A 25,914-nucleotide genomic window follows, 5' to 3' on the forward strand; every position below is an offset into this window, starting at 1 on the left:
AGGAAGAAAATACTTAACAGGAAATACCAGGACAAGAAGAAGAATATGATGATTTCTAAAATCTTTGGTTAATTATGCATCTGAGGTTACATGGATCTGGCAGCAGAGTTGTAAGTACATTTCCATATGACATTCTGAGTGTGATTTGGTGTTGGAATTTTTAAATCCTCTCTGTTCCATGCTTGACAGAGTTCTTTCTCTAAAATTAACAGAATACAAAAGCTATACCTGATTGTCTTAAAGGATGCCTGTATTTAAATAGAGAAATTATTTTTATGACTAAGATAAGAAAATCATATAAATAGAAAATGTCCCATGTAGGTAATGTGATCTGTCAAATAATTTTACAGTTTTTTTCTTCCCCCTCAGTTTCCTCCTGCTGCCCTGCCCCTGCATCTCTGTCATGAGGGAGAAACTGTTACAATGCTCATAGTGTGTGGACTCTGTCTTGGATAATGAGTTGAAGGAACTACATTTTTTTTTTTTTTTTTTTTTTTTGAGATGGAGTCTCACTCTGTCACCCAGGCTGCAGTGCAATGGCATGATCTCCGCTCACTGCAAGCTCTGCCTCCCAGGTTCAAGCGAGTCTCCTGCCTCAGCCTCCCAAGTAGCTGGGATTACAGGCGTGTGCTGCCACACCCAGCTAATTTTTGAATTTTTAGTAGAGACGATGTTTCACCATGTTGGCCAGGCTGGTCAGCCTCCTGAAGTGCTGAGATTATAGGTGTGAGCCACTGCACTCGGCCTTGAAGGAACTACTTGTTAAGTCTCTACTTTTAGTAGGTCTGAGGAAAGTGTTAACTTCTTATGGAAGTGGCCACAGATCTTGTCTGTTTAGGAGATGCCACTTTCACTATTCAGGAGCCGTTCACACATGTTAAAAAAATTGTGTGATGAGGAGAGAGGAGGAAGACTGGCTTTTATGCCACCAGACCCCCGCTCTTTTTATTATCACAGGTGCAAAATGTCCCCATCTCCTGCCCAATGGGAGACACCACTAGATCTGGTGGTCTGATGAGATCTCCTCTGATGCTCAGCTTGTGTGCTCATCAGCACCTGCCAGGGAACTCCACAGCTGTACAGATGAGTTCCAGGCCCACTTCCCCAGAGCAGGCTGGCTCCCTGTGGTCTCTCTCTCCTCACAGCAGGCTTCCAGGGCCTTTTCTCTTGGTAATTGTCAGTTCCTGAAGATAAGCACGTAGGCCCTTTTTACTTTTAGACTTTACTGTTAAACAAAAAATAGCAGCATTAGGAAATCACAAGTCTCAGACCCACTTCCCATTCTGGAAGCCCCTCGGGATGTAGTTTTTAATTCCTTGTGTTGGGCTTTCTTTTCTTACTGACTTCTTCCCCCTTCTCCCATTAAAGGAAAAATTCGCTCTCAAGGAAACCTCATTCCCAGCACGTAGGCCTGAAGATGCAGGGTATGGCGAATGGTCCATACTTTTTTGTTTCAGCATGGGTGCTCACATCTGTGGGGGATGTCCTCAGGTTATTAGCTCTGAGACATTTGGGGGGCATTTCCTCAAAGCTTTCATTTTCTTTAGCAATCCAAATAACATTATCTCATCCAGTGTGAAGTGTTCATTGAGCCTTCCTTCCCCTAAATTCAGCATAAGTCATAACCATTCTAGACTGTGACAGTGTATAATTTGCCCAAATGTGAATTCACTATTAGTTTGATTGGTAAAAATTGCTTGATTAGTAAAGAATGATGGTAAATTGGCCTGGCTCCTGAGATTCTCTGGCAAAGTCCATGCTGGCTTGAGTTCTCTGTAAGTTGACTTTAGATGACATCTTTCACGTTTGGAAAACTATTCCGGACATGAAATAAGAAACTGTGAGTCACACAATCAACATAATACTAGGCTTGGGCCATGGCTGCTTTTAGAGTATTGTGTTTTAGTGCTCATTTAATTACCTGTTTGCTATAAAAGTTGGCAGTCCTGACTTTCCTCTTCAATGTAAACAAAATAATATTGTCTAATTCCTTTGCTACTTATTGCCATCATAGCAGAAACTCTTAAATTTTATTTTAAAAACAGAGTTAGATTTTCCTCGTAATAGATCTAAAAGAGGTGAAATTGAATGTTCCTTTTGCAAGCAAACAAGCTTCTGTCACTACTAGTAAGAAAAATATTATAACTAAAGAAGAATCTAAAGAGAGGTCTTTTTATCAGTCATGACACTTGGGTGCGTTGAGAGCCTAGAGTCTAGATGTCAGCTTTGGCAGTCTGGAAATTTGGTATCTTCAGGTTACTGACTGCTGAGTGAACTCAAGGGTATTGACTGCTATTAACTGGTCAGTATATTCTCTGGACTGCAGCAGAGTCTATATGGGAAATCAAATGACAATCCAAAGTTTGCTTGGTGAGCATGATGTCACAGCCAAAGGGAGTTGGATGGTCTGAGTGGCATGTGTCACAGCCCTAGGGGCAGAATGTCCTCCTCTCCACTCCAGAGACAGTGTTGTAGAGCAGAGCTGATTGCTTGTCCTCTTGGCTTGCCTAGTGATGGAAACTGAGCATTAATAGCCTCTCTTGTTAAAATAGAACACAAAACCCTCTAAGGTTTGAGCATGTGAGAGGTCTGGAAGACGCGACTGTGCATGCAGTTACCAACTTGTCCTCCTGGATTTTCCCTCTCCTGCCAGTTCCTTCTCTTTGCCTTTGGGTATTCACCATCTTCAGCCCCAGGATATATTGCACCCTCTAAAAAACTGGTCAAAGGGAAGCATCAGACCTCTTGCTATGGTTCTCAGTACAGCTGAGATAGGCTGCAACAACCAATGAGTGTCTTATTAAAATTAATAGAAAGCTGAAGGATACAAACATGTACCAAAACTGTAAAAAGTTGATGGTTGATGGAGAATAAATTTCTGTACCGGAGCTCGCAGCAAAAGGTTGGGAAATCTAAGCCAAGCAATTAGTTATGACCAGGTTAAACAATGACTTCATTTTCTAAAGTGATGCCTTTTCAAAGAGTACTGCCCTTTTGAAAGCATCTTTACCTCTGCCAGGCAGCTACAACTGAATAGCTTGCATGTCCTTTATTAGCCTGCTTTACTTTTGCAGATGGCTCATCTCATTTTTAATAGATTCTTACACAGCTCATTCTTAGGGTTGCACCATTTCTCACATTGTCCTCAAATTCTGAGAAGAGTCATAAGAATGCCTTCTTTTTCTGGCTTGTTTAGGCTATCTTTATGAAGGCATTTAAAGATATTCAATATTGTTTACAATCAATAGCAGCATTTTTTTTTTCTTTTGATACAGGGTCTTGCTCTTTCACCCAGGCTGGAGTGCAGTGGCCCATCATAGCTAACTGTAACCTTGAATTCCTGGGTTCAAGCGATCCTCCTGCCTCAGCCTCTCGAGTAGCTAGGACTATAGGCACACACTACCACACCTGGCTAAATTATTTTATTTTTGCAGAAACAGGGTCTTGCTATTTTGCCCAGACTTGTCTTGAACTACTGGCTTCAAGTGATTGTCCCACCTTGGCCTCCCAAATCACTGGGATTACAGACCTGACCTGACCCAGCAATTGTTTTTTGTTTTTGTTTTTATTTCTGAGGCAGGGTCTCACTGTTACCCAGGCTTGGAGTGCAGTGGTGTGATAATGGCTCATTGCAGCCTTGACTTCCCTGGCCTCAGGTGATCCTCCCACCTCAGCCCCCTGAGTAGCTGGGACTACAGGTATGTGCCATCATGCCCAGCTAATTTTTGTAGCTTTTTTTTTTTTTTTTTTTTGTAGAGATGGGGTTTCACCATGTTGTCCAGGCTCAGCCACTGTTTTTCAAGTTCAAATGGTTTCATTTTCGGCCAATAGGAAGGAGCCTATTTATGTGAGTCTTGTGTCCTTTTGACTTGACCCCATTAATTGTGAAACATTTCCTGTCTTTTTGAGGTCATCAAAATGTTTCAGGGTCATCTTGTACTTTTTCTGACCCAAACCTGGAATCAGTCACTCCTCAAAGGAGCCTTAGTTCCTTTGAGTGGGAAATGGTTTTTAGAGACCATAACCTGGGTGCTGGGAGTGTTCATTGCTGCTGAGTTGTCCTTACTTCTAAACCTAGTCAATGGCTGTATATATATTTTTTTGAAAAGAAAAAAAAAATGAGTTCATACTAGTGTTTCCCATGTAAATATATTATTGTAATATTTTAAAGAAAACTTAATTACTTTGGTTGTACACTTATATTTTCTGTTACACTGAAAACATCTTGGCTCTATTTGATATTAGCATAATTATTTATTTGCTTTATCCTGTAGTTGATTTAAGAATTTAAGAAATATGAATATTATTAAGAATACTACTGAATGAAATGTAAAATTTCTTTGCAGTTTTATTTGCTCTGGGAATATGTACCACTGTTGATGTGCAGTCATAGTAGTGTATTCTATGTCAACTTAAGAGAGAGAATTATTTTTTTCTGTGTTCTTATGCTATCAGTGGGATAGTCCATTAGATTGATTTGTTTCCATTAATTTTCAATTGTTAGAGTTTTCTTTTACAATTTAAAAATACTTTATTCATTTATAGTCAGGGACTAGGTCTGTTGCTCAGGCTAGAATGCAGGGGTGCAATCATAGCTCACTGCAGCTTTGAACTCCTGGTTTCAAGCCATCCTCCTGCCTTGATCTCCCAAAGTGGTAGGATTACAGGTGTGAGCCACTGTAACTGGACTATTTTATGTATTTTCAAAATTTATTTTTATTTTTATGTTTTTTTAAGAGATGGGGGTCTCACTGTGTTGCCCAAGCTGGCCTTAAACTCTTGGGCCTAGGCAATTTTCCCACCTCAGCCTGCCAAGTAGCTGGGACTATAGGCATGCTGCTCCATCATCCTGGGTTTTTTTAAAAAAAATTAATTTGTTAATATTATGTTATTCCAGAGCCAAAACTGCAGAAGGCACATCAAGAGAGGACTCAGTTTTCCGTTCTTGTCTCCTCCACGATGTTCCTTCTCCCATACAAGTTTCTAATTTGTTTTTTGGTTTATCCATCTAATGTTTCTTTTTATAAATATTAGCAAACACAAATACTTTTATATCTCCCCCCCACACCCTTTCTTTCATCCATTTTAATGGTAAATATTCCATTGGTGAATATTACTGTTTGAGAATGACTTTTTTTTTTTTTTTTTAAACCATAATGATGGGCAGTAGTTCAGAACTACTGAAGTCTGGCTGGAGAGATGAGGAACTATTACTTTTTAATACTGCTTGAAATGGGAACACTTTTTTCTGGAAGCCCATTTTTCTAAAAGAAACAATCATGTTTTTTCTTCATTTTCTCCGCGCCTCTAATCTGCCAGGAAATAATTCAACGCATTTCGTGCTGAAGCATGTGCCTCGCTGCCTGTGGTTGGGTCACCGTCCCTTCTGAGGCTGCTCGGAGGAGGGAGAGGACACTTGCCTTCGCGGGTGTTCTGCCCCTGAGACTGACGCTCCTTGGTGCTCTCTCTGTTCCCTCCCAGATCTTGGGAGAAGCGCGGACATCTCTGTTTCTGCTTTTGGTCCCCGAATGCAGTTGCTCGCCCACCGGCCCCCTGTTTCTGGTGCCCCTGGGCGCGGGGGAGCTGGGGCCGCCCCGCCTGCGCACGGCGGTGCCGGGATTGGGGGCGGGCGCGCCGCCTCCGTCTCCCGCGTGCTCGCTCTTTCGCTCACTCGCTCCCGCCCTCCCCGCCTTGAGCGATCTCCTGCCTCAGCCTTGCAGGCTCCGCACTGCAGATGCCGGCGGCTTCCCTGTGCTCGGCGGCTCCCGCGGTGCCCCGCAAGTCCCCGTGACCCTCCAGCATCGGCTGTGCGCTCCCTGCTCCCAAGGGCCGGTCAGCTGCGGACACTCACCCAGCTCCGCGAGCGCAGCCGCTCAGCCGGTGAGGCAGCGGGGACCGAGACGGACGGTGGCCGCGCCAGAGCCTGGGGCGCTCCCGGATGCGGCAGGACAAGCTGACCGGGTCTCTGAGGCGCGGGGGGAGATGCCTGAAGCGGCAGGGCGGCGGCGTGGGCACCATACTGAGCAATGTGCTCAAGAAGCGCAGCTGCATTTCCCGAACCGCGCCCCGGCTGCTCTGCACCCTGGAGCCGGGTGAGGACCCAGGGCTGCAGATGGGGCGCTGGAAAGTAGCGCTGGGGCTGCCCGCGCTTCTGTCTTAGCCTGACTCCGTCTAGGCCGGGGAGCACCGGGGAGAGTCCGCTTGCCACCCGGTGCTGGGCACTGCGTTGGCACCTGCAGGGCGCAATCGGTCTGGAAGGGCAGAGGGCAGATGGGGGCCTGGGCGGGGCAGCGGCCTCCCCAGGCACGGAGAACCCTCTTTTTCCACCCACTGCCCGCGGACCCCCACCCTGCGGCCTATGCGCTCGGCCTTCTCCGCGTGGCGGGGAAGTGCGGGTGGCTGCCCGGGCCATCAGAGGCCGCACCACCTATTGTGTTCCAGGTTCGCAGGAAGCCAGACCTTGCGAGAGGTGGGGGCGGAGAGAGGCACAGGTTTGACACTGGAGGTCGGAAGGGGAAGGCAGTGAATTGGGTGTTATTTTCCCAAGCGTCCCTTCAGCGTGAGTGCCGGGGTCAGCTTGAACTGGAGCCTGTAATTTGTGAGTGTGGGTGGCGAGCAGCAGGAGATCCTTTTCATAGGTGAGGTCCGGGAACGAGCCTGGCCGTGCTAGGCAAGGCCCTTCCTGCAGTCAGCCTGTGTTTACCCATCCCTGCTTCTCCAGGCTGCATAACTCCGCGTCTGCTCTATCACCAGGCATCCCTCCCCGGGATTTTAAGATCCCAGCCCTAGCGCGGGCTCCTGGGCATGGAGGTTTCTGGCAAGGAGTGGCCGCAGAGGGAGTTGGCTGTACTCTCACTGGTGCTTGGCGCTCACCTGTTCCCTGGAGTGGCACCAGCTGGGCTCCAGGCGGGTTGGCGGTCTCTGGTCCCCACCCCCCAGCGCCTTGGGGACCTGCTGTAGTGCCGCAGGAGAATCGAGGCGCCGAGTCCCAAAGGGTGGGATGCGGCTCTGCCTTTCCCAACCTCGTGGTTTCTTTGTTTTTCTCCCCTAGGAAGTGTCTAGTTGCAGAGGCTGTAGTCTTTCTTCACTATCTTCCTTTACCTCTTTTTTTTTTTTTTTTTTTTTAAATCTCCTTCCCACGTTAAAAGTAAACGTTTTGTATTTCTGAATCCGGAATAGCCGTGATTATCAGATGAAACATAAACCTTTTCTCTGCCCGTATTCTGTTAGAAGAAAAGGGGGGTGAAAGTGACCTGGTTTAAGCTTTTGCATGCAGGCGACGAATCAATTTCAGTTAAATCCTCTTGCTCATTTTTGATCATGAGAGGATAGTTGTGGTTTTGGCCAACTAACCCCTGCTGGGTTTCACTATGGGAAGGCAATCGGCATGATGCCCAGCAGGTGCCCCGGAAAAGTTAGAAGAGCACATTGGTCAGACATACAGGGAATCCTTGTAGTGCGGCAAGAATGTCAGCGCGGGACCGAATTTCCTGGTCTTTGTTATCAAGCAAACGTCATGAATATACGCTCCTCCATTCAGCACCTCGCGTCTGGACAGCAACCTCACTTCTAGGTCTTGTTTCAACGTGCCTTAAAGTATGCGCTGGGCTGGAAACACTCCTGTGGCCATTGTATCACCGTGCTACGTTTGGGCAGGACTTCATTTAAACCACCTCAGAGAGAGGCGGATCCATGGGGTACTTAATATTCCTTCGGAGAAAAAAAAAACTTACCTGTCCAGGCAGAGTATGGTTATGGCCCTGAAGCTTTAAAAAGAAATATCAAGGCATAGATTGGATGCCTGGGATTCTCTGTCACAGCTTACTTTGGAAACCTAGGACCCGACTCATGCATTTACAGTGCTCTTCCAGGGTTCCAAGAAGAATACCTACATACTGTCATGGGCTTGCAAAAATCAGCTACATCTCTTTCCAGCTTCTTGACTTCACATATACATATTTTTTAAAAGACCAGTCTGCTTGCTTACTTACTATTATTTCATAAATTCCAAAGATTGTTCCTATTCATACCAATCTCTAAGAAGTGGAAGTTGTGGAGAAGTTTTCAGTACACCTAATCTGCTATCAACAATCTTAGAAACAAAAATGCCATCATTTGATTTTTGCAATTTGTAAAATTTAACGTTATTGATAATATTTGGCATTTCTTGGTCCTTGAACTTTTGAGCAATAATTCCTTTAAAAAGTGGGGCTGGATGCGGTGGCTCATGCCTGTAATCCTAGCACTTTAGGAGGCTGAGGCAGGTGGATCGCTTGAGGTCAGGAGTTTCAGACCACCCTGACCAACATGACGAAACCCTCTTCTACAAAAAATACAAAAACAAGCTGTGCGGGGTGGCACGTGCCTATAATCCCAGCTATTTGGGAGGCTGAGATGGGAGGATTGCTTGAGCCTAGGAGTCCAAGGCTGCATTGTGCTATGACTGTGCCTGTGAATAGCCACTATACTTCAGCCTGGGTGACATATTGAGACTCTGTCTCTTAAAAAGAAGAAAAGGAATTGAGACTGAGATAGGTTAGATAAATTGTTTCAGTCTAGGAACCAAGTCGAATGGAGGACTGTGTGACTCCAAGTTTGCGGTAACATTTTTTTTGTTTTTGTTTTTGTGGTACTCCAGGCATCTATGTAAACCACCATCATGTGTAGTAAGGCACATTCTATTGCTGTAGGTATTTTCCTATTTTAAGAATCAATATGCTTACCTTTTAGCAAAATTGACTAAAATTTAGTAAAGATACATACTTTAAAAAAATTTGTGATGATTCAGCAGAATCAAGCTTTTACTTGTATTTTTGATATAACTTGTTATAGTCTCCAAAAATAACATCTATTATGTATTTCTCTTTCAGGAGTTGATACCAAGTTGAAATTCACTCTTGAGCCATCTTTAGGTCAAAATGGTTTTCAGCAGGTAACTTTGGTTTTGAAAAGACTCTTCTTTTGGGGGTACCAACAGGGCAGGCACATTGAGATATATTCTCAAAGTGGAAATAATGTGTTCTTTGATATGAATATGAAGACTAGTCACTTCAAAAATATTTCGGGTAAAGTAGCCTTTGAGCTACAAGTGACCTGGGTTTATATTTGCAATGACAAATTTTGCACTTTCTATTAATGGTACATGTGTGAAAAAAATTTAGAGTGAATAAATTTCACACCTGTACCATAATGTCTATTATTCTGAACCCCATAACATATATTTTGGCTTATTAACCAGAGCTTCCCAGCCATTTTGTGTGTACTGCAAAGGGGTCACAGATGTGTTAAGGGTGCCCAAGGGATGGGACGTGGCACAGTAATAGCCATGGACTGATCAATTCTGTCTGAAAGAAGCTTTGACTGTTTACCCCATTGTGCTGTGCAAATTTAAATGCATTCTGTGAATGTCATGATGGGAAAAAGATTGAAAAGTGCTTATCTAGGTCACTGTGATCACCTCCTGGGATTTCTTCTTTGTTCCTAGTGGTACGATGCTCTCAAGGCAGTTGCCAGGCTATCCACAGGAATACCAAAGGAATGGAGGAGAAAGGTAAGGGGGACTCATAGGGCTAGAATACAGAAGGATCATCTCTGCCCTTCTTTAAAGCCTCTGGAATGTCAAAAATATATTCTAGGTTTAGTTACTTGAAAACCTGTCTTGATTATTCATTCATGCAATAAATAATTATTGATTATTCTGTGCCAAGTAACGTTCTAGGTACTAGGGATAGAGCAGTGGAAAAAAACAGACCAAAGTTTTTTGTCCTCATGGAGCTTACAATGAATAAAATATAAAGTATGTCAGATGGTAATAAGTGCCATGGATAAAAATGTAGAGAGAAATAAAGAGTGTTTAGGAGAAAAGGGGTAAGGAGGTGGAATTTTAAATCGCAAGGTGACATTTGAATAGGCCCCTGAAGGAGGTGAGAAGCCAGCCATGCAACTACCTGGGAGGAGATACTCCAGGCAGAGGGAACAGCCAACGCAAGCACCCTCAGCCCTCAGGTGGGAGCATCTCGCATCTGGGTTGTATTCAAGCAAAGATGGGATGGAGCAGGGTGGAGCGGGGCTGGGGCACAGTGAACAAAGGGGGAAGAAATAGGAGAGGGAGTCATAGAGGTAATGTGGTGGGTTGAGGGGGTGGCAGATCATGGAGAATCTGGGAGGCTACCACAGGTCTTGGGCTTTTGCTCCGTGTGAGCTAGGAAGCACTGGGAAGTTTTGAGCAGGGGAGTGACATGATGAATGGGCTACTCTGGGTACTGACTTGAGAATATGAGAGACAAGGGCTGAAATAGGGAGACCAGTAGGAGACTTGCAGTAGCTCAGGCAACAGATACATCAGGGTTGTGGTAGTGGAGATGGAGATCCTAGATATATTTCGAAGACTGAGCTCACATGAATTCCTGTTGGACTGAATATAAGGTATAAAAGGGATGTCAAAGATGACTTCAAGATTTTGGCCTGAGTGATTGGGAGGTAGAATTACTCTTCACTCAGATGGGAGGAGCAGGTGTATGTATGTCTGTAGGGTGGATGGTGGAGTAAGTGATTGGTTTTGGATCTGTTAAGGTTGAGATGCCTATTAGATATCTAATTTGAAGGTATCAAGTGAGCATTTGGATATATGCTTCTGAGGTTAGGAGAGAAGTCTGGCCAGATATATGAATCAATGTTTATTCCTGCTAAATCATGTTTAGATACCAAAACTTGAAATACATGCTTAGGATATTGATTTATAAGCCTAATCTTTGTATTTCTAGAATTTGAAAATGGAGGGTTCCTCAAAATATTCATAAAAATGACATTATGAAATACAACTTTCAGAAACAGATTTTCTGGATAAAATAATCAAAGGAGTAAAAATATCCAGTGGCTCTTTTTAAAAACTTATTCATTATGGGAGCCCATCTGTCAGTTTTGTGTATGTGTGTGAGAGGGATGGTTTAAAGGCAGAAGCCACTCCATGGTGAAAAAAAGCCCCATTCACCATGAGTGACCAGATGGTTCTTGCCCAAGTATGGAGAGCAATTGAGAGTCAAGTAAAATAAGCTTATGAGATTATACAGGTTATTCAATGAACAGAAATAAAATTTGAAAATCTTCTTGGTTTGTCTTCCTAACAGTATCCCTAATGCCTGGATTGCTGCTTGACACATAGTAGGAACTCAACAAATATTTATTGAAAGAGTAAATGAAAGGCTCTAAATGGTACAAATCAGTAAAGCAAAAATTTCCATGAAGCTCTTGTAGATTTCTACTTATGAGCAAAAGCTGGTCTAGGGGACACTTCCCATTTTCTTGTTGAATGCAATAACTACTTTCTAATAAAGTTGAAATTATATATTCTACTTTGGCATTCTCCTTTGTCTATGTAATATTTTAGGTTTGGTTGACCTTGGCAGATCATTATTTGCACAGTATAGCCATTGACTGGGACAAAACCATGCGCTTCACTTTCAATGAAAGGAGTAATCCTGATGATGACTCCATGGGAATTCAGATAGTCAAGGTAATGCCCCTGAACTTGGCCTGTCATCCTAATACAGAAGAAAGACTCTAAGAACCAGTTGCTTTTTGGACAGAGGATCGAATGATCTCTACCTTCTGGTTTGAATATCTGTATATTTTCTGCCTTCTCATTTCATTGGCTTTTTCATGGGGAACCTTGACAATGTGTTGTCTGCATAAATTTAAATGTTACCAGTAAGAAGAAAATGTTTGCGAATGAACTTTCATTCATATTCAACTTATTAATCTTCCTCACACTATAGGAAGGACCCTTTATCATGGGTCAATAATGCCAACTGGATTTTTATATAAAAGTCACTGATTGAAAAAGTTAGTTAAGTATATTTCATATGAGAATCATTTGGTTCTTATTAGGGTCTTTCATAGTTTCTTAACTGCCCATTTCTAAAGACAGGTTCAGAGGTGGGGTCTACTTCCAACCAAATACTTGTGGGTTCAAGCCAGCTGTGTAGGCAGTGGCTTGCTTACCTGGATTATTACGGTTGAACAGAGCCTGGTGCTAAAAGCCAAGGATACTGATTCTGTTTGATCCCAGTATTATCCTCTTACATAAGGCTCTAGAACATGGTTTTTGATTTTATATGAGTACATTACAGTGTGATACTAAGCTGGGGTTTTAAAAGGAAAGTTGTTTCATCCAAATTTTGGCCACCTCAAGATGGCTAATGTTTTGGCATATTTGGAGATTTTTTTAAAGGAGGAAGTACTAACTAAAATCAGCTACTTTCTGTTCTAACTTCGTCTGTTTCAGACAAATGCTAAAAAAGTTATGCAATTTTACATTGTGTACTAAAAAGCCTTTGCATTATTCACATTTAAGCTATATATTTGGAATTTTAGAATATGTTTCACAGAGATGAAGTATCTCATATTTGAAATGTTTCCTTTTTGTCTAACTGGTGAATTAAGGCAATGCACTTTTTGTAACAATCATCTTATTAAGAGGATCTTTTGTTTTCTCATTGAAGTGAATCTTATGTCAGTTAATGACTTCAACTCTTGAAAATTATAGTCCCTGCTTAGTAATTAAATTATAGATATTGCCTTCATTAAAGCACATCAAGTATTTCTGTCTTTCTTATATAAATTCATAAAATAATTTGAATAGAATGATTTTTCTCTCTATAATCACATTTTTTGCTATTTTGATTTCACTCCTTTATGTTATTTAGAGTTTTGATAGCTAAATATTATACTTTATTTGTAGAAAGGAAGAATGTTACCCTCATACATGTATTGTGATGGCTATTGTTTTATCTGAGAAATATTATTAAAACAAATTATCAATTTATATGAAATTATAATGTAATTATTATTAATTCTGAGCTACTTTTTGTGGTAATCCTGGAAACATTTTAAGTTGAAAATTTGCCTGACTGAAATTCCCCTTGCAAATCTCTCTTAAACAGCATATTACAAAATATTATGAAAAAGAAAGCTAAAAATGCATTTTGGCTCATATGTATAACAACATACACATTTTTGAAAAATAAAATTTATGTTGATAATTTGATTCTGTTTATTGAGTCAAAAAATAAGGTTTATTTTGAAATAATATTAGGAGTTGTGTTTTTGAAAATGTTGTTTCCCTTCCATTTTAGGACCTTCACCGCACAGGGTGTAGTTCTTACTGTGGCCAGGAGGCTGAGCAGGACAGGGTTGTGTTGAAGCGGGTGCTACTGGCCTATGCCCGATGGAACAAAACTGTTGGGTACTGCCAAGGCTTTAACATCCTGGCTGCACTAATTCTGGAAGTGATGGAAGGCAATGAAGGGGACGCCCTGAAAGTGAGTAGCAGGCTCTAACAAAGGCAATGGACATTCTTCTGAGAGTGAGAAATTGGAACTATAATCTCTCTTCCTTGATGTCTCATCCTTTTCCAAGGTGTTTGTCACTCCTTTGTAATGACCTATGATAGCATTTCCTCCAGGTTGGAGTCATGTCAAGTGACAGACTTATGTAGCTGCCAACTGTGAGGCAAATTGTTATGTGCTTAGTATCATTTATAAGACAACATATTTTAAAGCAAGTTAAATATTAATTGTATTGGTTATTCATTGCTATTCAACAAATTAGCTGCTTAAAACAGCAAACATGTATTATCTTACGGCTTCTTTGCATCAGAAATCTAGGCATAGCCTAACTGCCTCAAGGACACATTGCTGTGGCGGTTAAACTGTTGGTTGGCGTTGTGGTCTCATCTAAAGGCTCATTTGGGGGTGGGCATTGGCTTTCAAGTTTGTTTATGTAGTTGTTGGCAAGATTTAATTCCTCACAGGCTGTTGGACTGAGGCTCCAGTTCCTTGCTGGCTGTTGACTGGAGGCCTTTTATAGTTCCTTGCCATGTGGGCCTCTCCATCTCCCAACCCAGTGGCTGGCACCCCCAAAATGAGCACGAGAGTAAAAGATAGTGAGCAAGGCAAAAGAGTTTAAGTTCCAGATTTGTAGCCAAACATCAGAAGTGACATCCCACTATATTTCTGTGTTCTGTTCTTTAGAAATCAGTCACCAGGTTCAGCTCATAGTCAAGGGGAAGGGCTCATACAAGGGTGTGACTGTATTGTGTTAGAACTGCCTCCCACACCAGTTATGCTTCATTCTGATTGGATTGCATTATTGGGCTGTTTTACTCTTTCATATTTGGAGCAAGATATGGAGGAGTTGGATTGAGAGTGAGTGTCTATGGAAAGTGTTTGCATGGAGAAGCATTATGGAATTGACTTACATTAATATCTTTTAATCTTTGATGCCTAGGACCTTTATTAGTTAAATTTTAAAAATGTGTTGAGATGGGGCACTAGTGATTTAAGCTCATTGGTTTGCATGTGAGTCAGTGAGTCACCAGAAATAGAGTGCTTATGAGAAACGAAGCATTTTAAATGTGGAGGCTAATGCCTATTTGCTTAAGGCAATGTGGGGTTACTAATTCATATTTGAACCTTTAAACTGCTCTTGACTGCAATGCTTTGTGATGTATGAGATAGATACTTAGTCTTCGTGTTGAAGAACCACCCCTGCCACAACCCTACTCCCAACAACTTGTGTTTGACTATGGTTAATACCTTATTGATGCTGTCAATCACTGATTAATGTGATGTGGAAAAATAAAAAAATGTTCCTCTTGGTTTTATACATATCATGGTGGACAAGTTATAAATCCAGCTTGACATGATCTAAATCTGTGTTCAACCTCTCACTTTTTCCATTGATGTATTTAAGGAAGCAGCTTTGAAGTTACTTGTTCATCACAAAGGCACGGGTAGGAGAGGGAGGAAGGCAGTGACAAATACATGACTTTAAGATGTTTTTTATTAAGAAGGAATTTTGTTTACTCAGTCTGTCAGCTTTCATCAGTTTTTTTCCAGATGTAATTGGTATGACTATAAAATGGGAATTTTCTTTAGAGCAATTGGAATAAGTGAATCAAGTTAGGGGTGGGATGGAGATGTCCAAGGAAGGAAGTGTACATCCCAATCAAATTATGAAAGGGCTCAGTAATACTTGAGAAACTAGAAATTAAAAACTCACTTACAAATATGGATTAAAGATGAGAAACTGAGTATTTCAGCCCCCACGAAAAAGAGCTCCATGCAATGAGATGATGTGATCATCCTTTAAGAGTGTATAGATCTTGTGTTTAGACATTTAATACGCAGAGGAAGGTTGGCTTCATGAAGAAACACTTCTGATGTCGAGGAAAATATTGTATGTCTGTTTTTCCAGCATAGACTCTACAAGTCATAATTACTAGGGAAATATATAGTTTATTAGAAATAGGTGAACCATTTTTTCCTGCTATTAGCACTTAAGTTTTTACTTAGCAAATCTTTTATTTTTGTTAAAAATTCAGAGCTCTCCCATTATTTAGCCAAATCTTTTTTTTTTTTTTTTTTTGGAGACAGAGTCTTGCTCTGTCACCCAGGCTGGAGTGCAGTGGCATGATCTTGGCTCACTGCAACCTCCGCCTTCCAGGTTCAAGCAATTCTCCTGCCTCAGCCTCCCGAGTAGTTGGGATTACACGTACACGCCACTACACCAAGCGAATTTTTGTGTTTTTAGTAGAGATGGGGTTTCACCATGTTGGCCAGACTGGTCTCAAACTCCTGACCTCAGGTGATCCTCCTGCCTCAGCCTCCCAAAGTGCTGGGGTTGCAGGCGTGAGCCACTGTGCCTGGCTTTTTTTTTTTGGATCTAAGAGTTGACCTTGGAAATACAGTGGTGGGTCGTTTGAGTGAGCTGGCTCTATGTCTTCACATCAGACATTGAGATGCCTTCAGACAGAGAATTTCACTGTCACAGGAATTAGTATGATAATTGAAGTTTTTTTTTTTTGCTTGTTTTCACGTAATTTTGAGGAATCATAATTTCTCAATAAAAACCAAATATCTTTCTTGGCACTACGTATCTTATCCTTAGATGAAAAATACAATAGTTGTCAGTGTATGACCTTTACGTCTGCATTCATGATCCTGTAAATTCCTCTAATTCTGATCCATAGAGTGCTAGGTTCCTGCAAGGGTACTCCGCCATGCTGAAACTTGCTCTCCTCATCAGCTGCTGCCTCCCAGAACCTCCTCTCCCCACAAAGACAGAATTTACTCCTTTTCTTGTTGCTGAGCTCCTATTTCCAAGATGATGTTACATTTACCTGGTAAATTTTATCCTGACATAAGAAGGCTAAGGCCCAGTGGGTCTGGCCACCTTATAACAAAGGAGAAGGTCCTCCTCAAGAGCATGCCCCTGCCCTACTGACTCGTTCAAAACTATGACCCTGAAAAGTAGAAATTATAAGCTGAGGAGGAGGGAAAAATGGGCCCTTGGCAGGGCAGGGAGATTTTTTTTGGGCGGGGGGTGGTGGGTGGAAATAGAGTTTTACAGTATCCTGAATGTCAAAACGTGAGATAGCTACTGTTCTACCAACATAGAGCCCGTTATGTATATAGAGCCAGTTATGATTTTGTTCTTAATTTTGTTTTTCTGGTGCTTTGGGGAAGGAGCTAGTCTTTTAGGGAGTGGGTCAGGTACAGCATGCCAGACCTTTTAAGAATGAAGCCGCCTGAATTAGCACCTGGATACTCTTCAGAGAACTGCAAACAAAGAAAGTGGAGATAGTGATTCAATGCTATTATAACTCTGAAAATATCTGACTTCTCCAATTCCACTGTACAAATGAGCCTAAACATTGAATGGAAATACATGGTTCCCGGTATTTTTGTTGGTAAGAGTTTGGTGGGAAAGAACCAGGGATTGATTTACAGACCTCATGTGTGTTTGGCTGGGTCATTCTAGAGGTTCTTGACATTTTAGGAAAGGTAATACAAGTAGAAAAATCAAAATGAAAATAGCAATTTGAAGAACTTCTATAACAACCTTATGAAAGAAATACAGATTTTGAAAAGTACTATTTGTTCAAACAAAGCATAGTTGCATTTTCCCAGGAAGTGGACAAAAAACCAACATGAGTTGCTCTAATAGCCCAGGTCGATGGTGAGTAAGTCTTGAGAGCTGCTTCTGTGGGGGTGTTTTATGATAGGCCTGCTCTTAGTTTTCATGTTGAGGTTGTAAAACTGTGCTGACACCAAGGAGCCAATGCTGAGGCTCTGCTGGCTGCTGCACAAGCTTGGGCTTTGTCATTTCTCAGAATGATGCTAAGGGTTGCATAATCACAGCTACTTATGGGCCGAACTCAGGTCTAGCAGCCCATCTAGAAATTTCAGACAGCAGCAGACTTGAGGTCTGAGTTGCTTAGATGATTATGCCACATGCTCCCTAGCCAGGCTGTAGGAGAGCCTTGTAAATCTGGAACATTTCGTACTGATGCATTTAAGGATAGTGTGCTTTGGCTAACAGCGTTTTATCTATTTGAATACTTATTTTCTCTTTAGGACATGTTGGGATCCCAGTTTTTACAAAGCAGTCTTAAGCTTTATCTTTTTTTCTTTAGATTATGATTTACCTTATTGATAAGGTACTTCCCGAAAGCTATTTTGTCAATAATCTCCGGGCATTATCTGTGGATATGGCTGTCTTCAGAGACCTTTTAAGAATGAAGCTGCCGGAATTATCTCAGCACCTGGATACTCTTCAGAGAACTGCAAACAAAGAAAGTGGAGGTAGGATTCAATGCTCTTGTAACTGAAAATATTTGTCTTCTCTGATTCCACTGTACAAATGAGTCTAAACATTGAATGGAAATATATATTTCCAGGTATTATAAGAGCTTGGTGTAATGAAACAGATTTTTAGAGAATGAAAACAAAACTGAAAATAACAAAAGGCCACATGTTGAACCTCTAACTGGTCATAGTTAGGAAGTCAGTCAAGAGCCTAATACTAGTACCAGATCAACAACTGAAATGATGTACTCTGGATGGAGTACCACGTACACATCTTACTATCTAGTTAAATTGCTCTAAGCTGGCACCAAACTTGCAGGAGTCTTTAAAACTGAGCTACAGGTACAATTTAGTACAAACTGGTTTTACCTGAACCATTGAGATTATGAAAGAGTAGCTAAGAGCCACTGCTATCTAGTGGGCATGATCCAGTTTTTGGAAGTATCTGAGCTCATAGCTGTCATTATACGCACTGCTTGTACTTCCCTGGCTGTGTGTACAGAATAGTCAGGAGTTTGTTGTGTTTCCTCCAAGCCAGTGGTCCCCAACCTTTTCGGCACCAGGGACCGGTTTCAGGGAAGACAGTTTTTCCACAGACCAGGGCTTGGGGGATGGTTTCAGGATAATTCAAGCACATTACATTTATTGTGTACTTTATATATATTATTATTACATTGTAATACATAATGAAATAATTATACAACTCACTGTAATGTGGGATCAGTGGGAGCCCTGAGCTTGTTTTCTTGCAACTAGATGGTCCCACCTGGGGGTAATGGGAGACCGTGATGGATCATCAGGCATTAGATTCTCATAAGGAGCGTGAAACCTAGATCCCTCACATGCGCAGTTCACAATAGGCCTTGTGTTCCTATGAGAATCTAATGGTGCTGCTGTGTTGGAGGCAGAGCTCAAGTGGTGAGCAATGGGGAGTGGCTGTAAATACAGATGAAGTTTTGCTTGCTGCTCACCTCCTGCTGTGTGACCTGGTTCCTAGCAGGCCACAGACCCAGAGATACCTGAGTGTCTCTAGGCATTTCCTTCTAAGCCATTTGAATAATCTCATTTAACTTGGCTCTGCAGTATAACTGTGTGGATTTTATAATGCTTCCAGATAGGCCAATCTTCCCTGTCCCCTAGTCAAGACTCACTTTAGTGAGCTACATGTTTTTACCCAAGTGCCTTGCACTTGGCTGTGAGGAACAACCTCAGATTCTAGTCTGTGAACAAAGATACTCCCATTGTTCATAGGTAAGGAGGAAGAAAATGAATATAGGAAAACAGACATCTTTTTGTTTACACTTAGGTAATTGTACATATTGGCTATAATTTGGAGGGAGGATCGCTCTAAATATTTGAATTTTTATATCACATAAAAATACATACTGATCACATAAAGTAAGAGAGAGTACTATGTTTTTAATAAATTCAGAAATTTCAAAATTGGCTGGACCCCAGATCTTTAGTTGGAAATACTTTTAAATGTAATGTTTATTCTCTATTTTGGGATTTGCCAACTATCTTTCTGTTAATGATTTCTAGTTTAACTCCACTGTGGTCTGAGAACTATGTATAACTTAAGAAGTTGATAGATAATTTATAGTGAGCAATTTTATTCTTATCAAAGCAGCATTTGAATATAAGTGGGCATTATATGATTTCGAAAATCTGATGGCTTTTGCTTTTGAGAGACTGAAATCCTTTCTTTTTCTTCTGTTTTTGGTGAGGAAAACTTTCTCCTTAATTTTCAGCTCACTACAATAGGCAGAGCCAAAGTAAATTTTAGGTTAAGATTTCTGAAGTATTGTAAATATTTTGTGAAGTTCATATTTATAAAGCATACCTGTGTTTTTCCAGAAACATGGCAGGAAAAATAGGAAGAAAGAACAAGAGTTTAGAAATATGAGGAAATCAGTCAGGAAATACAACACATCTGAGTGGACATGGAAGACTAGAAAAGGGTATCTGCATATGTGGCCAATCATCAGTTCTGAAGGAATTGAATGTGTTTGTTTTGTTTCAGGTGGATATGAGCCCCCACTTACAAATGTCTTCACGATGCAGTGGTTTCTGACTCTCTTTGCCACGTGCCTCCCTAATCAGACCGTTTTAAAGATCTGGGATTCAGTCTTCTTTGAAGGTTCAGAAATCATCCTAAGGGTGTCGCTGGCTATCTGGGCAAAATTAGGAGAGTAAGTGAGTTCCACATTCTGCTCTGTTCTGTGATGTTGAGGGTCTTAAGCAGTTTTTGTGCTCTAATATGTAAAGCATCGATATTTAAGTGAAAACAGAAAGTTGTGAACTTTTAAAATTGCTTTAGCCTCTTGAAATCTCAGCAGGCTCATTGCTGGCACATGCAGTCTATTTTGGAGAAGGGGGCAGACTCCTTTAGGCCTTCAGATTCTCCCGCTCCTCCTCAAGTGCTTGTGTCCTGGCTGGTTCACTCCTTGTCAGCATCTCTGTGGACACTAGTTGGGAAGAGGGAGAGGAACTTAGGTGGCAGAGAAACTGAAAGATGTGGTTAGGAGTAGGTGAATTTGTTAGTTAATATTACAATTTGGATTATTGATGAATCTTTATTTTGTTCTGCCTTTCAGGGCTGTGATAAAATTAAATGAGATAACAAGGTATCTAGCCTGGTAGAACACATAGAACTTCTTTCCTTTCGTTAAGAATTAATACTCTGTTGGAATCTGTCACTGCCAAAACATATTACCAAATAGATTTTGCTTATATTCTTTACTGGTAGCAGGGCTGAAAAAGATAGGGTGTTTTTCATTCATCTTTGATATATTATGACTACTACATAAATTTCGTACCTTCTGGGTAACGGAAGAAGCATTAAGTGGTGAAGTTTTTACCATTTCTCTTCTGGAGCTATAAATGACGAGTGGGTTCCCATAGACAATATGTCACAAAACTAGTAAATCACTGGCACTGTTTTGTTTAGAAAACCTTTTAGCTAGCCTTTGTATTTATGGTAAGTTGTTTCCTGGGAAACTTCTGGCATTTTTAACAATTTTGCAAAGAAAGATCCACCAACTATCAATTCAGGGACTTAAAAAATTATTCTTGTGTGTATTTTTAAACATCACCTAGCTATCTCCTTTGCCTTGGTTTTGTTGTACATTGCTCTTCAGCTGGGTAAATAAATTCATCTGTATGGGATTTGGTGTGCTATTTACTTATCTCTCATTATCTCCCAGTAACTACCTCTTGCTGCAGCCATGTATTTCCAACTTACTCTATACGTTGTAAACCCTTTGAGTTTTGATAGTTTCTTTGGGTGTGATAGTCCAGTTGCTGCATGGCTGGTTTATAACATTAAAATAGTAAAGCGCTTTACTGTATGATGAGCCAGTTATAATTGCCTTTGTGTTGGTTCTTCATGAAGGAGCAGGAAGAAAAGAGGTGATCCTGGTTTTACTCCTCTCTATCCATTAATCTGTAGAATCAGAATTAATTCCTATGATCATTCCAGGGATGTCACACTGTTGAAATAATAATAGCTGCAACAAAAGCCAATATTCATTGAGTGCTTGCAATGAACAGGAACTGTTCTAATTACTCTGGATGTATAAACTAATGTATTCTTCATCATCCTGTAAAGTACGCACTGTTGTCATCTCCATTTTATAGATGTGAGAATTGAGGCACAGAGAAGTTCAGTTAATTGTCTAAAGTCACCCAATTACTAAGTAGAATGGCCTGAATTTGAACCCAGGCTTTCCTAGCTCTAGAGCCTGTGCTTTTAATAATGTGAATCTACTGATAATAAATGACTAGTCTTTTTGAAGTTTAGGGGATATATGAATCAGAATGGTAGAATTGTAACTCTGTCAGTTTTTGCTTATTACAGTCTGTATGTTTTGAGCATGCAGCTTGTTAAGGGAAAGGAAAGGCAATTGACATACATCATAAATGTCTGCAGTGCCTGCCATTGTGTTAGGCAGTTTAAACACATAATCTCTTTCAGTTCTCCCAACAACCCTGTGAAGTAGGTAGGGTTGTTCTCCCTGTCTTTTCCGTAAGAAAATTTCCCCAGGAAGGTTAATTAGCTAGTTCATAGTCACGCAGCCAGTGAATAGCAGAACTGGGACTTAAATTTGGATCTTTCTGATTCTAGTGCCTATAATCTTCCCCACAAACTTCCTGTTGGAAAAACCATAAAAGCATATAGGTAATCTCCAGTTTATGTACACCTGAGTAACATGTGCCTTATATATGGTTATCTAGGACCTCTCCTTTCACCTGGCTTCTGCAACTTGGAATTTCTACCTTTCACTTCACCAAGGGTACTCTGGAATATGTAAATTGTAGACCATTAGCACACTATCACTAGCATCTCTTTATGTGTCCTTTCTCCTCTGCCCCTGCTGTTTTGGTTTCCTCCCTCATCACCCATGCCTGGCCCACTGTGGTATGTCCTCCTTGGTTTCCCCATGGTAACCCACATTTGCCGTGCCACCTCCAGGCAGACCTTGCCAAGGGCACAGCTGTTCCCTCATTCCCTACTTAAAGCCTTCTCATGACTCATGCTCTGTAGAGGCTCAGCTGCCAGGTGAGGCCTTTGCTCTCTGCTCTCAGTAGCTCTCTTCCCTCAGCTCTCACTGGCTTCCTCTGGTCCTGCAACCACTTCCCCCATGCTGGTCTCGCTGGTTGTGTGGAGCTACTTGCAGTTCCCCAGATGAGGCCTGCTGTCTCTTGCATCTGTGTCTTTGGAATGCTTATTCTTCCTTGTCAGCCTGAAAAACAATTTCATCTCAACATTATTTCTCTTCCTTACCTCCCGGGGTAAACTTAAGCACCTTTCATTCATGCCCACAGGCTGCTCTACACTTTTATAGTAATACTTCAGCAGTTTATTCCATTCATTTATTTACATGATTGTGGCAATGGGATTAGAACAACACTCCAGAACTATGGTTTTTCCGTAATCATATTATTTTGGATGGCTTTACAGAAATCCCCCAGCATTAGTGTATATCTTCTGGTTAGTGGGAAACTAGAGTTATCCTACAATACAAAGAATGTTGTCATATAAAATGGAAATACCTAGGCTGGGTGCTGTGGCTCATGCCTGTAATCCCAGCACTTTGAGAGGCCAAGGCAGGTGGATCACTTGAGGCCAGGAGTTTGAGACCAGCCTGGCCAACATGGTGAAGCCCCATCTCTACTAAAAATACAAAAAATCAGCAGGGCGTTGTGGTGGACACCTGTAGTCTCAACTACTTGGGAGGCTGAGGCAGGAAGATTGATTGAACCCAACAGGTGGAGGTTGCAGTAGGCTAAGATCACACCACTGTGCTCCAGCCTGGGCGACAGAGGGAGACTTTGTTACAATAAATAAATAAATTGGAAATACCTGGTACTCTTTGCTTTGGGCTCTTCCGTTTTCCCCTTTCTAGAAGAAAGATTGAAGTCCAACCTGGCTCACAGGTAGCCAAGTGAGTGTCAGATTCTTTATTTACATGTAGAACTGAATGCAGGAAAAGGTGTAATCTCCAGCTAGCAGCAGCACCCTGAGAAGAACTCACAAAATTCTGCCTGTGAAAACTCCCCATGGACTGATGAAATATGCAGATGCAGTTCTTGTAATTTTCATCTTTTATTCCTACTGTGGTTTGGTTTTAAATCTATTATATTAATGATATCACTGTTTGCAGATTAAGACCAATAGACTCCCTCAAAGGAGATAATTGTTCTTTAGTACCCAATTTCATGGTTATGATTTCTAACCAGTGGTGGGAATTCTGATGTGTAGATTGTGTCCTGTGGAAACAATAAAGATGCCACAGCTGGGATTGTGAGGCTGGGGGAGCCAAGTAGGAATGACAGGACTTATCCAAAACGAGTACCTTAAAGTTGCTTTTAGTATTTTTAAATGTTTCACCCACAGTGGGCTTTAGGAATATCAGGATTTTGATATTCATTGATTGATAACTTGAGTTATTTGATGGCAAAAGGCCACTGCCCCCCCCCTTTTTTTGAGACAGGGTCTCACTCTGTCATCCAGGCTGGGTTGCAGTGGTGCTATCATGGCTCACTGCAGCCTTGGCCTCCCAGGCTCAGGTGATCCTCCTGCTTTAGCCTTCTGAGTAGCTGGGACCACAGGTGTGCACCACGATACTCAGCTGATTTTTAAAATTATTTGGAGAGATGGGGTCTTGCTGCGTTGAGGCTTCTGGCCTCAAGCAATCCCCCTGCCCCAGCCTCCCAAAGTGCTGGGATTATAGGCATGAGCCACCATGCCCAGCCCAATATATCTTATACCTGCAGCATGCACTGTTACACAGCATGGATGCCCTAAACAAGTTCTATTTTCTGTCCTTTCTTTATCTAGGCAGATAGAATGTTGTGAAACAGCAGATGAATTCTACAGCACCATGGGGCGCCTTACCCAGGAGATGCTAGAGAATGATCTTCTGCAAAGCCATGAACTCATGCAGGTGAGTGGGCAACATGGAGCAGCCTGGCTCAGGGAACCCCAGGCACGGTGGGAACAACCAGTGCCAGAGCAGCGGTCTTGAGAAATGTGCTTGGTTAGCTGTCAGACTTAGTTTCTTAAATTGACCAAGAGTCTGTTTACAATTTGATAAGAATGTGTGTCATAAAAGGAAGTAAGAAATGAATGATGGATATTTGTTGTATCTTTCCTTCAGACTGTGTTGCTTAGAAATCATTAGCAGCAATATAAAGATAAACTGGAAAAATACACTGGAAAAACAGAATCACCAAGTGCTTATTCTGAATTTTATTCTTAGCCTTTCTTTCCTTTTTTGAGACTGTCTCATTCTATCACCCCAGCTCGAGTGCAGTGGCACAATTGTTGCTCACTGTAGCCTCTGTCTCCTGGGCTTAAGCGATCCTCCTATCTCAGTCTCCTGAGTAACTGGGACTACGGGCTTATGCAGCCATACAGCTAATTTTTTAGTTTTATTTTTGTATAGATGGAGTCTTGCTATGTTGCCTAGGCTAGTCCTGAACTCCTAGACTCAAGTGATCCTCCCATCGCGGCCTTCCTAAGTGCTGGGATTACAGGCATGAACCATTGTGCCCAGCCTACTTAGACTTGTAGGGGAAAACAGTTAGTGTGGGGAAGAAATTATTGAGGATAAAAAAGATTATTCTCATCAGCATTTTGATTCATTTGTTTTACCCACATTTTCAACTCAGGTAACTATATATTAATCATAAATTTTAAAGTGAAAGACTTGAAGGGTTTGGTTATTTTTTTATGGCATATTACTGTACCTCAATATCATATTCATCAAGTCTTTGAAATTGACAGCAAGTATAGAAAAAATAGCTGGCTTATTAACACTCACTCTTCCATTAGATTCTTTTTTAAATTTTTGTGGGCACATAGTAGGTGCATATATTTATGGGGTACATGAGACACTTTGATATAGGCATGCAATGCATAATAATCATATCATGGTAAATGGGGTATTCATCTCCCCAAGTGTTTAACCTTTGTGTTAGAGACAATCCAATTATACTTTTAAAGTTATTTCTAAATGTGCAATTAAATTACTATTGACTCTAGTCATCCTGTTGTGCTATCAAATACTAGGTCTTATTCATTTTTTCTAACTACTTTTTGTACCCAGTATCTCTACTTCCCTATCAACTACTCTTCCCAGCCTCTGGAAACCATCCTGCTACTGTCTATCTCCATCATTTCAATTGTTTTAATTTTCAGCTCCCACAAATAAGTGCAGACATTCAAAGTTTGTCTTTCCGTGCCTGGCTTATTTCACTTAACATAATGATCTCCATTTCCATCCATGTTGTTGCAAATGACAGAATCTCATTCTTTTTTTATGGCTGAATAGTACTCCATATTGTATATATACCACATTTTCTTTATCCCTTCATTGGTTGATGGACACTTAGGTTGCTTCCAAATCTTGGCTGTTGTGAACAGTGCTGCGAGAAACACGGGAGTGCAGATACCGTTTTGATATACTGATTTCCTTTCTTTTGGGTGTGTAACCAGCAGGGAATTTTTGGATCATATGGTAGCTCCAATTTTAGTTTTTTTTTGAGGAACCTCCATCCTGTTCTCCATAGAGATTGTACTAATTTACATTCCCACTAATAGTGTACAAGGGTTCCCTTTTCTCCACATCCTTGCCAACATTTGTTACTGCCTGTCTTGATTAAAAGCCATTTTAACTGGGGTGAGATAATATTTCATTGTCATTCTGATTTGCATTTTTCTGATGATCAGTGATTTTGAGCATCTTTTCTTTGTTATTGT

General features: G+C 41.3%; 1 protein-coding gene across 6 annotated transcripts in view; it reads left to right on the forward strand.

Moving 5' to 3' along the window:
* The window catches only part of TBC1D30 (TBC1 domain family member 30), a 111,445-nt gene that overhangs the window by 51,863 nt on the left and 33,668 nt on the right, over nucleotides 1-25,914 (forward strand). For 3 of the 6 annotated variants that reach the window (XM_021922563.2, XM_021922564.2, XM_009181137.4), the window contains exons 3-9: nucleotides 8,871-8,932; nucleotides 9,485-9,550; nucleotides 11,387-11,512; nucleotides 13,134-13,319; nucleotides 17,477-17,645; nucleotides 19,672-19,840; nucleotides 23,992-24,097. In XM_021922563.2, the coding sequence (XP_021778255.2) occupies nucleotides 8,871-8,932; nucleotides 9,485-9,550; nucleotides 11,387-11,512; nucleotides 13,134-13,319; nucleotides 17,477-17,645; nucleotides 19,672-19,840; nucleotides 23,992-24,097 (884 nt within the window). Of the gene's footprint in view, nucleotides 1-4,878; nucleotides 6,093-8,870; nucleotides 8,933-9,484; nucleotides 9,551-11,386; nucleotides 11,513-13,133; nucleotides 13,320-17,476; nucleotides 17,646-19,671; nucleotides 19,841-23,991; nucleotides 24,098-25,914 lie in introns of those variants that run through there. The other 3 variants (XM_003906725.4, XM_021922566.2, XM_009181139.4) reach the window with 2 other exon arrangements.

Source organism: Papio anubis, chromosome 9, assembly GCF_008728515.1.
Source record: "Papio anubis isolate 15944 chromosome 9, Panubis1.0, whole genome shotgun sequence".
Lineage (NCBI taxonomy): Eukaryota > Metazoa > Chordata > Mammalia > Primates > Cercopithecidae > Papio > Papio anubis.